This window comes from Brassica napus, chromosome A2 (genome assembly GCF_020379485.1).
Source record: "Brassica napus cultivar Da-Ae chromosome A2, Da-Ae, whole genome shotgun sequence".
Classification (NCBI taxonomy): Eukaryota; Viridiplantae; Streptophyta; class Magnoliopsida; order Brassicales; family Brassicaceae; genus Brassica; species Brassica napus.
Genome location: NC_063435.1, coordinates 585,635 through 601,069, shown reverse-complemented (window position 1 = coordinate 601,069; position 15,435 = coordinate 585,635). Strand labels below are relative to the sequence as shown.

At 23.0% G+C, this 15,435-nt stretch overlaps 1 protein-coding gene across 1 annotated transcript in view; it reads left to right on the top strand.

Moving 5' to 3' along the window:
• Positions 1 to 48: 48 nt before the first annotated feature.
• The window catches only part of LOC125588968 (40S ribosomal protein S15-2-like), a 69,716-nt gene continuing 54,329 nt past the window's right edge, over positions 49 to 15,435 (top strand). The window contains exons 1-3 of the mRNA XM_048760989.1: positions 49 to 114; positions 216 to 367; positions 486 to 543. Of these exons, the coding sequence (XP_048616946.1) occupies positions 49 to 114; positions 216 to 367; positions 486 to 543 (276 nt within the window). The remainder of the gene's footprint in view (positions 115 to 215; positions 368 to 485; positions 544 to 15,435) is intronic.

Genomic DNA, 15,435 nt, shown 5'->3' with positions numbered 1-15,435 from the left:
TACTCTAGATTCATAATATATTTCTATATATATTGGGTGCCAAGTTATATGGTTCTCCATAACAAAAAACCCAAGCAGCAGTTACTTTCAGAGCTTCTCGAACCAAAAACAATGGTTTGTTTCTCCATCTCCATCCCTCTACGTCTTAGACTACACAATTATTAGATTATATGTAATATGATCATAGCCGTAAATCCCTATGTATGAATCCGTAGGCTGATCAAGTCGAATCAGACGTTCCCACAGCTGCTCTTGCGAAGAAGAGAACGTTCAAGAAGTTCTCCTACAAAGGAGTCGATCTCGAAACTCTTCTTGAGATGCCCACTGATGATCTTGTTAAGCTCTTCCCCGCCCGTATTCAAAGAAGGTTTGCTCCAATGAAAGATTTTTGTCTCTATTTTTGTCTCTATTTTGCTAGATTATGTATACGTTTGGTTCTTAATGATTGGTTTTTATTGGTTATGTTTACGTTAATCATCTTGTAGGTTGTCTAGAGGTCTGACGAGGAAGCCTTTGGCTCTAATAAAAACATTGCGCAATGCGGTAAAATCCCTTGTTTTTATTTCAATTAGTATATTACATTATAGGCTACTATACATGTTATTTAATACTCCACCTATTTTACATCATAAGTAGTTTAAGAAAATTTTGTTTATTTTAAAATATAACTAGTATCATATTTTTAGGTAATTTTTATTTGTATTGGGTATATTTAACCAATCAAATAATATGATTTTTTTATGATTGGTTTAACTATACCTAATTAATTTATATATCAAATGTTTTGGGTTTGTGATTTATAAATTAGTATAAAAAGAATATTAGTGGATAGATGAGTATTCTTTCAGAATTTTTTTATCAATATATTGTATTTTTAATAATTTTCTTAAAAGCTGCTATTTTTGGAAAGTTTTCATTTTTTTTTGAGAAATATTCTAAATTTGAGTTTGTGATTTAGAAATTAGGATAACAAGAATATTTGTGGATAGATGAGTATTCTTTCAGAAATTTTCATCAATATATTGTATTTTAAAAAAAAATTTCTTAAAAGCTATTATTTTTGGAAAGTTTTCATTTTTTTTGAGAATTTTTATAGATTTGAGTTTGTAATTTAGAAATTAGGATAACAAGAATATTAGTCGATAGATGAGTATTGTTTCAGAGTTTTTCATCAATATGTTGTATTTTAAATAATTTTCATAAAAACTACTATTTTGTAAAGTTTTCATTTTTTGAGAAATATTGTAGATTTGAGTTTGTGATTTATAAATTAGGATAACAAGAATATTTATTGATATATGAGTATTCTTTCATAATTTTTCATCAATATATTGTATTTTCAAATAATTTTCTTAAAAGAGGCTATTTTTGGAAGTTTTCATTTTTTTGAGAAATTTTTTAGATTTAGGTTTCTGATTTAGAAATTTGGATAACAAGAATATTAGTGGATAGATGAGTATTCTTTCAGATTTTTTTATCAATATATTGTATCTTTAATAATTTTCTTAAAAGCTGCTATTTTTGGAAAGTTTTCATTTTTTTGAGAAATTTTATAGATTTGAGTTTTTGTGATTTAAAATTAGAATAACAAGAATATTAGGGGATAGATAAGTATTCTTTCAGAGTTTTTCATCAATAGGTTGTATTTTTAAATAATTATAATAAAACTGCTATTTTTGGAAAGTTTTCATTTTCTTGAAAAATACTGTAGATTTGAGTTTGTGATTTATAAATTAGGATAACAAGAATATTTGTGGATATTTGAGTACTATTTCAGAATTTTTAATCAATATATTGTATTTTTAAATAATTTTCTTAAAAGCTGCTATTTTTGGAAAGTTTTCATTTTTTTGAGAAATACTGTAGATTTGGGTTGTGATTTAGAAATTAGGTCAACGAAAATATTTGTGGATAGATGAGTATTAATTCAGAGTTTTTCATCAATAGGTTGTATTTTTAAATAATTTTAATAAAAACTGCTATTTTTGGAAAGTTTTCATTTTCTTGAGAAATTATGTAGATTTGGGTTTGTGATTTAGAAATTAGGATAACAAGAATATTTATGGATAGATGAGTATTCTTTCGTAAATGTTTTATCAATATACAGTATTTTTAAATAATTTTCTAAAAATTTGATATTTTTGGAAAGTTTTCAATTTTTTGAGAAATACTGTAGTGTTTGGGTTTGTGATTTAGAAATTAGGAAAACAAGATTATTTGTGGATAGATGAGTATTCTTTCAGAATTTTTCATCAATATATAGTATTGTTAAATAATTTTCTTAAAAATTGCTATTTTTGGAAAGTTTTCAATTTTTTGAGAAATACTGTAGAGTTTGGGTTTGTGATTTAGAAATTAGGATAACAAGAATATTTGTGGATATATGAGTATTCTTTCAGAATTTTTCATCAATATATAGTATTGTTAAATATTTTTCTTAAAAACTTCTATTTTTGGAAAGTTTTCATTTTTTTTAGAAATACTGTAGATTTGGGTTTGTGATTTTAAATTAGGATAACAAAAATATTTTTGGATAGATAAGTATTCTTTCAGAATTTTTCATCAATATATAGTATTGTTAAATAATTTTCTTAAAAACTGCTATTTTTGGAAAGTTTTCTTTCAGAATACTTTAGATTTGGGTTTGTGATTTAGAAATTAAGATAAAAAAAATATTTTTGGATAGATGAGTATTCTTTCAGAGTTTTTCATTAATATATTGTATTTTAAAATAATTTTCTTAAAAACTGCTATTTTTGGAAAGTTTTCATTTTTTTGAGAAATACTGTAGATTTGGGTTTGTGATTTAGAATTTAGGATAACAAAAATATTTTTGGATAGACGAGTATTCTTTCGGAATTTTTCATCAATATTTAGTATTGTTAAATAATTTTTTCTTAAAAGCTGCTATTTTTGTAAAGTTTTCATTTTTTTGAGAAATACTGTAGATTTGGGTTTGTGATTTAGAAATTAGGATCACAAGAATATTTGAGGATAGATGAGTATTCTTTCAGAATTTTTCATCAATATATAGTATTGTTAAATAATTTTCTTAAAAGCTGCTATTTTTGGAAAGTTTTCATTTTTTTGAGAAATACTGTAGATTTGGGTTTGTGATTTAGAAATTAAAATAACAAAAATATTTGTGGATAGATGAGTATTCTTTCAGAATTTTTCATCAATATATATAGTATTGTTAAATAATTTTCTTAAAAACTGCTATTTTTGGAAAGTTTTCTTTTTTTTTGAGAAATACTTTAGATTTGGGTTTGTGATTTAGAAATTAGGATCACAAGAATATTTGTGGATAGATGAGTATTCTTTCAGAATTTTTAATCAATATATTGTATTTTAAAATAATTTTCTTAAAAGCTGCTATTTTTGGAAAGTTTTCATTTTTTTGAGAAATACTTTAGATTTGGGTTTGTGATTTAGAAATTAGGATCACAAGAATATTTTTGGATAGATGAGTATTCTTTCAGAGTTTTTCATCAATATATTGTATTTTAAAATAATTTTCTTAAAAACTGCTATTTTTGGAAAGTTTTCATTTTTTTGAAAAATACTGTAGATTTGGGTTTGTGATTTAGAATTTAGGGTAACAAAAATATTTTTGGATAGACGAGTATTCTTTCGGAATTTTTCATCAATATTTAGTATTGTTAAATAATTTTTTCTTAAAAGCTGCTATTTTTGTAAAGTTTTCAATTTTTTGAGAAATACTGTAGATTTGAGTTTGTGATTTAGAAATTAGGATAACAAAAATATTTGTGGATAGATGAGTATTCTTTCAGAATTTTTCATCAATATATAGTACTGTTAAATAATTTTCTTAAAAACTGCTATTTTTGGAAATATTTCATTTTTTTTGAGAAATACTGTAGATTTGGGTTTGTGATTTAGAAATTAGGATCACAAAAATATTTTTGGATAGATGAGTATTCTTTCAGAATTTTTCATCAATATATAGTATTGTTAAATAATTTTCTTAAAAACTGCTATTTTTGGAAAGTTTTCATTTTTTTGAGAAATACTGTAGATTTGGGTTTGTGATTTAGAATTTAGGATAAAAAAAATATTTGTGGATAGATGAGTATTCTTTCAGAATTTTTCATCAATATATAGTATTGTTAAATAATTTTCTTAAAAGCTGCTATTTTTGGAAAGTTTTCATTTTTTTGAGAAATACTGTAGATTTGGGTTTGTGATTTAGAAATTAGGATCACAAGAATATTTGTGGATAGATGAGTATTCTTTCAGAATTTTTAATCAATATATAGTATTGTTAAATAATTTTCATAAAAACTGCTATTTTTGGAAAGTTTTCATTTTTTTGAGAAATACTGTAGATTTGGGTTTGTGATTTAGAAATTAGGATAACAAAATATTTTGGATAGATGAGTATTCTTTCAGAATTTTTCATCAATATATAGTATTGTTAAATAATTTTCTTAAAAGCTGCTATTTTTGGAAAGTTTTCATTTTTTTGAGAAATACTGTAGATTTGGGTTTGTGATTTAGAAATTAGGATCACAAGAATATTTGTGGATAGATGAGTATTCTTTCAGAATTTTTAATCAATATATTGTATTTTAAAATAATTTTCTTAAAAGCTGCTATTTTGGAAAGTTTTCATTTTTTTGAGAAATACTGTAGATTTGGGTTTGTGATTTAGAAATTAGGATAACAAAAATATTTTGGATAGATGAGTATTCTTTCAGAATTTTTCATCAATATATTGTATTTTAAAATAATTTTCTTAAAAGCTGCTATTTTTGGAAAGTTTTCATTTTTTGAGAAATACTGTAGATTTGGGTTTGTGATTTAGAAATTAGGATAACAAAAATATTTGTGGATAGATGAGTATTCTTTCAGAATTTTTCATCAATATATATAGTATTGTTAAATAATTTTCTTAAAAACTGCTATTTTTGGAAAGTTTTCTTTTTTTTGAGAAATACTTTAGATTTGGGTTTGTGATTTAGAAATTAGGATCACAAGAATATTTGTGGATAGATGAGTATTCTTTCAGAATTTTTAATCAATATATTGTATTTTAAAATAATTTTCTTAAAAGCTGCTATTTTTGGAAAGTTTTCATTTTTTTGAGAAATACTTTAGATTTGGGTTTGTGATTTAGAAATTAGGATCACAAGAATATTTGTGGATAGATGAGTATTCTTTCAGAATTTTTAATCAATATATTGTATTTTAAAATAATTTTCTTAAAAGCTGCTATTTTTGGAAAGTTTTCATTTTTTTGAGAAATACTGTAGATTTGGGTTTGTGATTTAGAAATTAGGATAACAAAAATATTTTTGGATAGATGAGTATTCTTTCAGAATTTTTCATCAATATATAGTATTGTTAAATAATTTTCTTAAAAGCTGCTATTTTTGGAAAGTTTTCATTTTTTTTTAGAAATACTTTAGATTTGGGTTTGTGATTTAGAAATTAGGATAACAAAAATATTTTTGGATAGATGAGTATTCTTTCAGAATTTTTCATCAATATATTGTATTTTAAAATAATTTTCTTAAAAACTGCTATTTTTGGAAAGTTTTCATTTTTTTGAGAAATACTGTAGATTTGGGTTTGTGATTTAGAATTAGGATAACAAAAATATTTTTGGATAGATGAGTATTCTTTCAGAATTTTTCATCAATATTTAGTATTGTTAAATAATTTTCTTAAAAGCTGCTATTTTTGGAAAGTTTTCATTTTTTTGAGAAATACTGTAGATTTGGGTTTGTGATTTAGAAATTAGGATAACAAAAATATTTGTGGATAGATGAGTATTCTTTCAGAATTTTTCATCAATATATAGTATTGTTAAATAATTTTCTTAAAACTGCTATTTTTGGAAAGTTTTCATTTTTTTGAGAAATACTGTAGATTTGGGTTTGTGATTTAGAAATTAGGATCACAAAAATATTTTTGGATAGATGAGTATTCTTTCAGAATTTTTCATCAATATATAGTATTGTTAAATAATTTTCTTAAAACTGCTATTTTTGGAAAGTTTTCATTTTTTTGATAAATACTGTAGATTTGTGTTTGTGATTTAGAATTTAGGATCACAAGAATATTTGTGGATAGATGAGTATTCTTTCAGAATTTTTCATCAATATATAGTATTGTTAAAAAATTTCTTAAAAACTGCTATTTTTGGAAAGTTTTCATTTTTTTTTGAGAAATACTGTAGATTTGGGTTTGTGATTTAGAAATTAGGATCACAAGAATATTTGTGGATAGATGAGTATTCTTTCAGAATTTTTCATCAATATATAGTATTGTTAAATAATTTTCTTAAAAGCTGCTATTTTTGGAAAGTTTTCATTTTTTTGAGAAATACTGTAGATTTGGGTTTGTGATTTAGAAATTAGGATAACAAAAATATTTGTGGATAGATGAGTATTCTTTCAGAATTTTTCATCAATATATATAGTATTGTTAAATAATTTTCTTAAAAACTGCTATTTTTGGAAAGTTTTCTTTTTTTTTGAGAAATACTTTAGATTTGGGTTTGTGATTTAGAAATTAGGATCACAAGAATATTTGTGGATAGATGAGTATTCTTTCAGAATTTTTAATCAATATATTGTATTTTAAAATAATTTTCTTAAAAGCTGCTATTTTTGGAAAGTTTTCATTTTTTTGAGAAATACTTTAGATTTGGGTTTGTGATTTAGAAATTAGGATCACAAGAATATTTGTGGATAGATGAGTATTCTTTCAGAATTTTTCATCAATATATTGTATTTTAAAATAATTTTCTTAAAAACTGCTATTTTTGGAAAGTTTTCATTTTTTTGAGAAATACTGTAGATTTGGGTTTGTGATTTAGAAATTAGGATAACAAAAATATTTGTGGATAGATGAGTATTCTTTCAGAATTTTTCATCAATATTAGTATTGTTAAATAATTTTTTTAAAAGCTGCTATTTTTGGAAAGTTTTCATTTTTTTGAGAAATACTGTAGATTTGGGTTTGTGATTTAGAAATTAGGATAACAAAAATATTTGTGGATAGATGAGTATTCTTTCAGAATTTTTCATCAATATATAGTATTGTTAAATAATTTTCTTAAAAACTGCTATTTTTGGAAAGTTTTCATTTTTTTGAGAAATACTGTAGATTTGGGTTTGTGATTTAGAAATTAGGATCACAAAAATATTTTTGGATAGATGAGTATTCTTTCAGAATTTTTCATCAATATATAGTATTGTTAAATAATTTTCTTAAAAACTGCTATTTTTGGAAAGTTTTCATTTTTTTGAGAAATACTGTAGATTTGGGTTTGTGATTTAGAATTTAGGATAAAAAAATATTTGTGGATAGATGAGTATTCTTTCAGAATTTTTCATCAATATATAGTATTGTTAAATAATTTTCTTAAAAGCTGCTATTTTTGGAAAGTTTTCATTTTTTTGAGAAATACTGTAGATTTGGGTTTGTGATTTAGAAATTAGGATCACAAGAATATTTGTGGATAGATGAGTATTCTTTCAGAATTTTTAATCAATATATAGTATTGTTAAATAATTTTCTTAAAAACTGCTATTTTTGGAAAGTTTTTATTTTTTTGAGAAATACTGTAGATTTGGGTTTGTGATTTAGAAATTAGGATAACAAAAATATTTGTGGATAGATGAGTATTCTTTCAGAATTTTTCATCAATATATAGTATTGTTAAATAATTTTCTTAAAAGCTGCTATTTTTGGAAAGTTTTCATTTTTTTGAGAAATACTGTAGATTTGGGTTTGTGATTTAGAAATTAGGATCACAAGAATATTTGTGGATAGATGAGTATTCTTTCAGAATTTTTAATCAATATATTGTATTTTAAAATAATTTTCTTAAAAGCTGCTATTTTTGGAAAGTTTTCATTTTTTTGAGAAATACTGTAGATTTGGGTTTGTGATTTAGAAATTAGGATAACAAAAATATTTTTGGATAGATGAGTATTCTTTCAGAATTTTTCATCAATATATTGTATTTTAAAATAATTTTCTTAAAAGCTGCTATTTTTGGAAAGTTTTCATTTTTTTGAGAAATACTGTAGATTTGGGTTTGTGATTTAGAAATTAGGATAACAAAAATATTTTTGGATAGATGAGTATTCTTTCAGAATTTTTCATCAATATATAGTATTGTTAAATAATTTTCTTAAAACTGCTATTTTTGGAAAGTTTTCATTTTTTGATAAATACTGTAGATTTGGGTTTGTGATTTAGAAATTAGGATCACAAGAATATTTGTGGATAGATGAGTATTCTTTCAGAATTTTTAATCAATATATTGTATTTTAAAATAATTTCTTAAAAGCTGCTATTTTTGGAAAGTTTTCATTTTTTTGAGAAATACTGTAGATTTGGGTTTGTGATTTAGAAATTAGGATAACAAAAATATTTGTGGATAGATGAGTATTCTTTCAGAATTTTTCATCAATATATAGTATTGTTAAATAATTTTCTTAAAAGCTGCTATTTTTGGAAAGTTTTCATTTTTTGAGAAATACTGTAGATTTGGGTTTGTGATTTAGAAATTAGGATAACAAAAATATTTGTGGATAGATGAGTATTCTTTCAGAATTTTTCATCAATATATAGTATTGTTAAATAATTTTCTTAAAAGCTGCTATTTTTGGAAAGTTTTCATTTTTTTGAGAAATACTGTAGATTTGGTTTGTGATTTAGAAATTAGGATAACAAAAATATTTTTGGATAGATGAGTATTCTTTCAGAATTTTTAATCAATATATTGTATTTTAAAATAATTTTCTTAAAAGCTGCTATTTTTGGAAAGTTTTCATTTTTTTGAGAAATACTGTAGATTTGGGTTTGTGATTTAGAAATTAGGATAACAAAATATTTGTGGATAGATGAGTATTCTTTCAGAATTTTTCATCAATATATAGTATTGTTAAATAATTTTCTTAAAAGCTGCTATTTTTGGAAAGTTTTCATTTTTTTTGAGAAATACTTTAGATTTGGGTTTGTGATTTAGAAATTAGGATCACAAGAATATTTGTGGATAGATGAGTATTCTTTCAGAATTTTTAATCAATATATTGTATTTTAAAATAATTTTCTTAAAAGCTGCTATTTTTGGAAAGTTTTCATTTTTTTGAGAAATACTGTAGATTTGGGTTTGTGATTTAGAAATTAGGATAACAAAAATATTTGTGGATAGATGAGTATTCTTTCAGAATTTTTCATCAATATATTGTATTTTAAAATAATTTTCTTAAAAGCTGCTATTTTTGGAAAGTTTTCATTTTTTTGAGAAATACTGTAGATTTGGGTTTGTGATTTAGAAATTAGGATAACAAAAATATTTGTGGATAGATGAGTATTCTTTCAGAATTTTTAATCAATATATTGTATTTTAAAATAATTTTCTTAAAAGCTGCTATTTTTGGAAAGTTTTCATTTTTTTGAGAAATACTGTAGATTTGGGTTTGTGATTTAGAAATTAGGATAACAAAAATATTTTTGGATAGATGAGTATTCTTTCAGAATTTTTCATCAATATATAGTATTGTTAAATAATTTTCTTAAAAGCTGCTATTTTTGGAAAGTTTTCATTTTTTTGAGAAATACTGTAGATTTGGGTTTGTGATTTAGAAATTAGGATCACAAGAATATTTGTGGATAGATGAGTATTCTTTCAGAATTTTTAATCAATATATTGTATTTTAAATAATTTTCTTAAAAGCTGCTATTTTTGGAAAGTTTTCATTTTTTTTGAGAAATACTTTAGATTTGGGTTTGTGATTTAGAAATTAGGATCACAAGAATATTTGTGGATAGATGAGTATTCTTTCAGAATTTTTAATCAATATATTGTATTTTAAAATAATTTTCTTAAAAGCTGCTATTTTTGGAAAGTTTTCATTTTTTTGAGAAATACTGTAGATTTGGGTTTGTGATTTAGAAATTAGGATAACAAAAATATTTGTGGATAGATGAGTATTCTTTCAGAATTTTTCATCAATATATAGTATTGTTAAATAATTTTCTTAAAAGCTGCTATTTTTGGAAAGTTTTCATTTTTTTGAGAAATACTTTAGATTTGGGTTTGTGATTTAGAAATTAGGATCACAAAAATATTTGTGGATAGATGAGTATTCTTTCAGAATTTTTAATCAATATATTGTATTTTAAAATAATTTTCTTAAAAGCTGCTATTTTTGGAAAGTTTTCATTTTTTTGAGAAATACTGTAGATTTGGGTTTGTGATTTAGAAATTAGGATAACAAGAATATTTGTGGATAGATGAGTATTCTTTCAGAATTTTTAATCAATATATTGTATTTTAAAATAATTTTCTTAAAAGCTGCTATTTTTGGAAAGTTTTCATTTTTTTGAGAAATACTGTAGATTTGGGTTTGTGATTTAGAAATTAGGATAACAAAAATATTTTGGATAGATGAGTATTCTTTCAGAATTTTTCATCAATATATAGTATTGTTAAATAATTTTCTTAAAAGCTGCTATTTTTGGAAAGTTTTCATTTTTTTTGAGAAATACTTTAGATTTGGGTTTGTGATTTAGAAATTAGGATCACAAGAATATTTGTGGATAGATGAGTATTCTTTCAGAATTTTTAATCAATATATTGTATTTTAAAATAATTTTCTTAAAAACTGCTATTTTTGGAAAGTTTTCATTTTTTTGAGAAATACTGTAGATTTGGTTTGTGATTTAGAAATTAGGATAACAAGAATATTTGTGGATAGATGAGTATTCTTTCAGAATTTTTCATCAATATATAGTATTGTTAAATAATTTTCTTAAAAACTGCTATTTTTGGAAAGTTTTCATTTTTTTGAGAAATACTGTAGATTTGGGTTTGTGATTTAGAAATTAGGATCACAAGAATATTTGTGGATAGATGAGTATTCTTTCAGAATTTTTCATCAATATATAGTATTGTTAAATAATTTTCTTAAAAGCTGCTATTTTTGGAAAGTTTTCATTTTTTTGAGAAATACTGTAGATTTGGGTTTGTGATTTAGAAATTAGGATAACAAAAATATTTGTGGATAGATGAGTATTCTTTCAGAATTTTTCATCAATATATAGTATTGTTAAATAATTTTCTTAAAAACTGCTATTTTTGGAAAGTTTTCATTTTTTTGAGAAATACTTTAGATTTGGGTTTGTGATTTAGAAATTAGGATCACAAGAATATTTGTGGATAGATGAGTATTCTTTCAGAATTTTTATCAATATATGTATTTTAAAATAATTTTCTTAAAAACTGCTATTTTTGGAAAGTTTTCATTTTTTGAGAAATACTGTAGATTTGGGTTTGTGATTTAGAAATTAGAATAACAAAATATTTGTGGATAGATGAGTATTCTTTCAGAATTTTTAATCAATATATTGTATTTTAAAATAATTTTCTTAAAAGCTGCTATTTTTGGAAAGTTTTCATTTTTTTGAGAAATACTGTAGATTTGGGTTTGTGATTTAGAAATTAGGATAAAAGAATATTTGTGGATAGATGAGTATTCTTTCAGAATTTTAATCAATATATTGTATTTTAAATAATTTTCTTAAAAGCTGCTATTTTTGGAAAGTTTTCATTTTTTTGAGAAATACTGTAGATTTGGGTTTGTGATTTAGAAATTAGGATAACAAGAATATTTGTGGATAGATGAGTATTCTTTCAGAATTTTTCATCAATATATAGTATTGTTAAATAATTTTCTTAAAAACTGCTATTTTTGGAAAGTTTTCATTTTTTTTGAGAAATACTGTAGATTTGGGTTTGTGATTTAGAAATTAGGATCACAAAAATATTTGTGGATAGATGAGTATTCTTTCAGAATTTTTCATCAATATATAGTATTGTTAAATAATTTTCTTAAAAGCTGCTATTTTTGGAAAGTTTTCATTTTTTGAGAAATACTGTAGATTTGGGTTTGTGATTTAGAAATTAGGATAACAAAAATATTGTGGATAGATGAGTATTCTTTCAGAATTTTTCATCAATATATATAGTATTGTTAAATAATTTTCTTAAAAGCTGCTATTTTTGGAAAGTTTTCTTTTTTTTTGAGAAATACTTTAGATTTGGGTTTGTGATTTAGAAATTAGGATCACAAGAATATTTGTGGATAGATGAGTATTCTTTCAGAATTTTTAATCAATATATTGTATTTTAAAATAATTTTCTTAAAAACTGCTATTTTTGGAAAGTTTTCATTTTTTGAGAAATACTGTAGATTTGGGTTTGTGATTTAGAAATTAGGATAACAAAAATATTTGTGGATAGATGAGTATTCTTTCAGAATTTTTTCAATATATATATAGTATTGTTAAATAATTTTCTTAAAAGCTGCTATTTTTGGAAAGTTTTCATTTTTTTGAGAAATACTTTAGATTTGGGTTTGTGATTTAGAAATTAGGATAACAAAAATATTTGTGGATAGATGAGTATTCTTTCAGAATTTTTAATCAATATATTGTATTTTAAAATAATTTTCTTAAAAGCTGCTATTTTGGAAAGTTTTCATTTTTTTGAGAAATACTGTAGATTTGGGTTTGTGATTTAGAAATTAGGATCACAAGAATATTTGTGGATAGATGAGTATTCTTTCAGAATTTTAATCAATATATTGTATTTTAAAATAATTTTCTTAAAAGCTGCTATTTTTGGAAAGTTTTCATTTTTTTGAGAAATACTGTAGATTTGGGTTTGTGATTTAGAAATTAGGATAACAAAAATATTTGTGGATAGATGAGTATTCTTTCAGAATTTTTCATCAATATATAGTATTGTTAAATAATTTTCTTAAAAGCTGCTATTTTTGGAAAGTTTTCATTTTTTTGAGAAATACTGTAGATTTGGGTTTGTGATTTAGAAATTAGGATAACAAAAATATTTGTGGATAGATGAGTATTCTTTCAGAATTTTAATCAATATATTGTATTTTAAAATAATTTTCTTAAAAGCTGCTATTTTTGGAAAGTTTTCATTTTTTTGAGAAATACTGTAGATTTGGGTTTGTGATTTAGAAATTAGGATACACAAGAATATTTGTGGATAGATGAGTATTCTTTCAGAATTTTTAATCAATATATTGTATTTTAAATAATTTCTTAAAAGCTGCTATTTTGGAAAGTTTTCATTTTTTTGAGAAATACTGTAGATTTGGGTTTGTGATTTAGAAATTAGGATAACAAAAATATTTGTGGATAGATGAGTATTCTTTCAGAATTTTTCATCAATATATAGTATTGTTAAATAATTTTCTTAAAAGCTGCTATTTTTGGAAAGTTTTCATTTTTTGAGAAATACTTTAGATTTGGGTTTGTGATTTAGAAATTAGGATCACAAGAATATTTGGATAGATGAGTATTCTTTCAGAATTTTTTATCATATATTGTATTTTAAAATAATTTCTTAAAAGCTGCTATTTTTGGAAAGTTTTCATTTTTTGAGAAATACTGTAGATTTGGGTTTGTGATTTAGAAATTAGGATAACAAAAATATTGTGGATAGATGAGTATTCTTTCAGAATTTTCATCAATATATTGTATTTAAAATAATTTTCTTAAAAGCTGCTATTTTTGGAAAGTTTTCATTTTTTGAGAAATACTGTAGATTTGGGTTTGTGATTTAGAAATTAGGATAACAAAATATTGTGGATAGATGAGTATTCTTTCAGAATTTTTCATCAATATATAGTATTGTTAAAAATTTTCTTAAAAGCTGCTATTTTGGAAAGTTTTCATTTTTTTGAGAAATACTGTAGATTTGGGTTTGTGATTTAGAAATTAGGATAACAAAAATATTTGTGGATAGATGAGTATTCTTTCAGAATTTTTCATCAATATATTGTATTTTAAATAATTTTCTTAAAAGCTGCTATTTTGGAAAGTTTTCATTTTTTGAGAAATACTGTAGATTTGGGTTTGTGATTTAGAAATTAGGATAACAAAAATTTTTGGATAGATGAGTATTCTTTCAGAATTTTCATCAATATATGTATTGTTAAATTTTCTTAAAAGCTGCTATTTTTGGAAAGTTTTCATTTTTTTGAGAAATACTTTAGATTTGGGTTTGTGATTTAGAAATTAGGATAACAAGAATATTTGTGGATAGATGAGTATTCTTTCAGAATTTTAATCAATATATTGTATTTTAAAATAATTTTCTTAAAAAGCTGCTATTTTTGGAAAGTTTTCATTTTTTTGAGAAATACTGTAGATTTGGGTTTGTGATTTAGAAATTAGGATAACAAGAATATTTGTGGATAGATGAGTATTCTTTCAGAATTTTTCATCAATATATTGTATTTAAAATAATTTTTCTTAAAAGCTGCTATTTTTGGAAAGTTTTCATTTTTTTGAGAAATACTGTAGATTTGGGTTTGTGATTTAGAAATTAGGATAACAAAAATATTTGTGGATAGATGAGTATTCTTTCAGAATTTTTATCAATATAGTATTGTTAAATAATTTCTTAAAAGCTGCTATTTTGGAAAGTTTTCATTTTTTGAGAAATACTGTAGATTTGGGTTTGTGATTTAGAAATTAGGATAACAAAAATTTGTGGATAGATGAGTATCTTTCAGAATTTTTCATCAATATTTGTATTTTAAAATAATTTCTTAAAAAGCTGCTATTTTTGGAAAGTTTTCATTTTTTTGAGAAATACTGTAGATTTGGGTTTGTGATTTAGAAATTAGGATAACAAGAATATTTGTGGATAGATGAGTATTCTTTCAGAATTTTCATCAATATATTGTATTTTAAAATAATTTTCTTAAAAGCTGCTATTTTGGAAAGTTTTCATTTTTTGAGAAATACTGTAGATTTGGGTTTGTGATTTAGAAATTAGGATAACAAAAATATTTTGGATAGATGAGTATTCTTTCAGAATTTTTCATCAAATATAGTATTTTAAATAATTTTCTTAAAAGCTGCTATTTTGGAAAGTTTTCATTTTTTTGAGAAATACTTAGATTTGGGTTTGTGATTTAGAAATTAGGATAACAAAGAATATTTGTGGATAGATGAGTATTCTTTCAGAATTTTAATCAATATATAGTATTTTAAATAATTTTCTTAAAAGCTGCTATTTTTGGAAAGTTTTCATTTTTTTGAGAAATACTGTAGATTTGGGTTTGTGATTTAGAAATTAGGATAACAAGAATATTTGTGGATAGATGAGTATTCTTCAGAATTTTTCATCAATATATAGTATTTTAAATAATTTTCTTAAAAGCTGCTATTTTGGAAAGTTTTCATTTTTTGAGAAATACTGTAGATTTGGGTTTGTGATTTAGAAATTAGGATATAAAAAATATTTGTGGATAGATGAGTATTCTTTCAGAATTTTTCATCAATATATAGTATGTTAAAATAATTTCTTAAAAGCTGCTATTTTTGGAAAGTTTTCATTTTTTGAGAAAT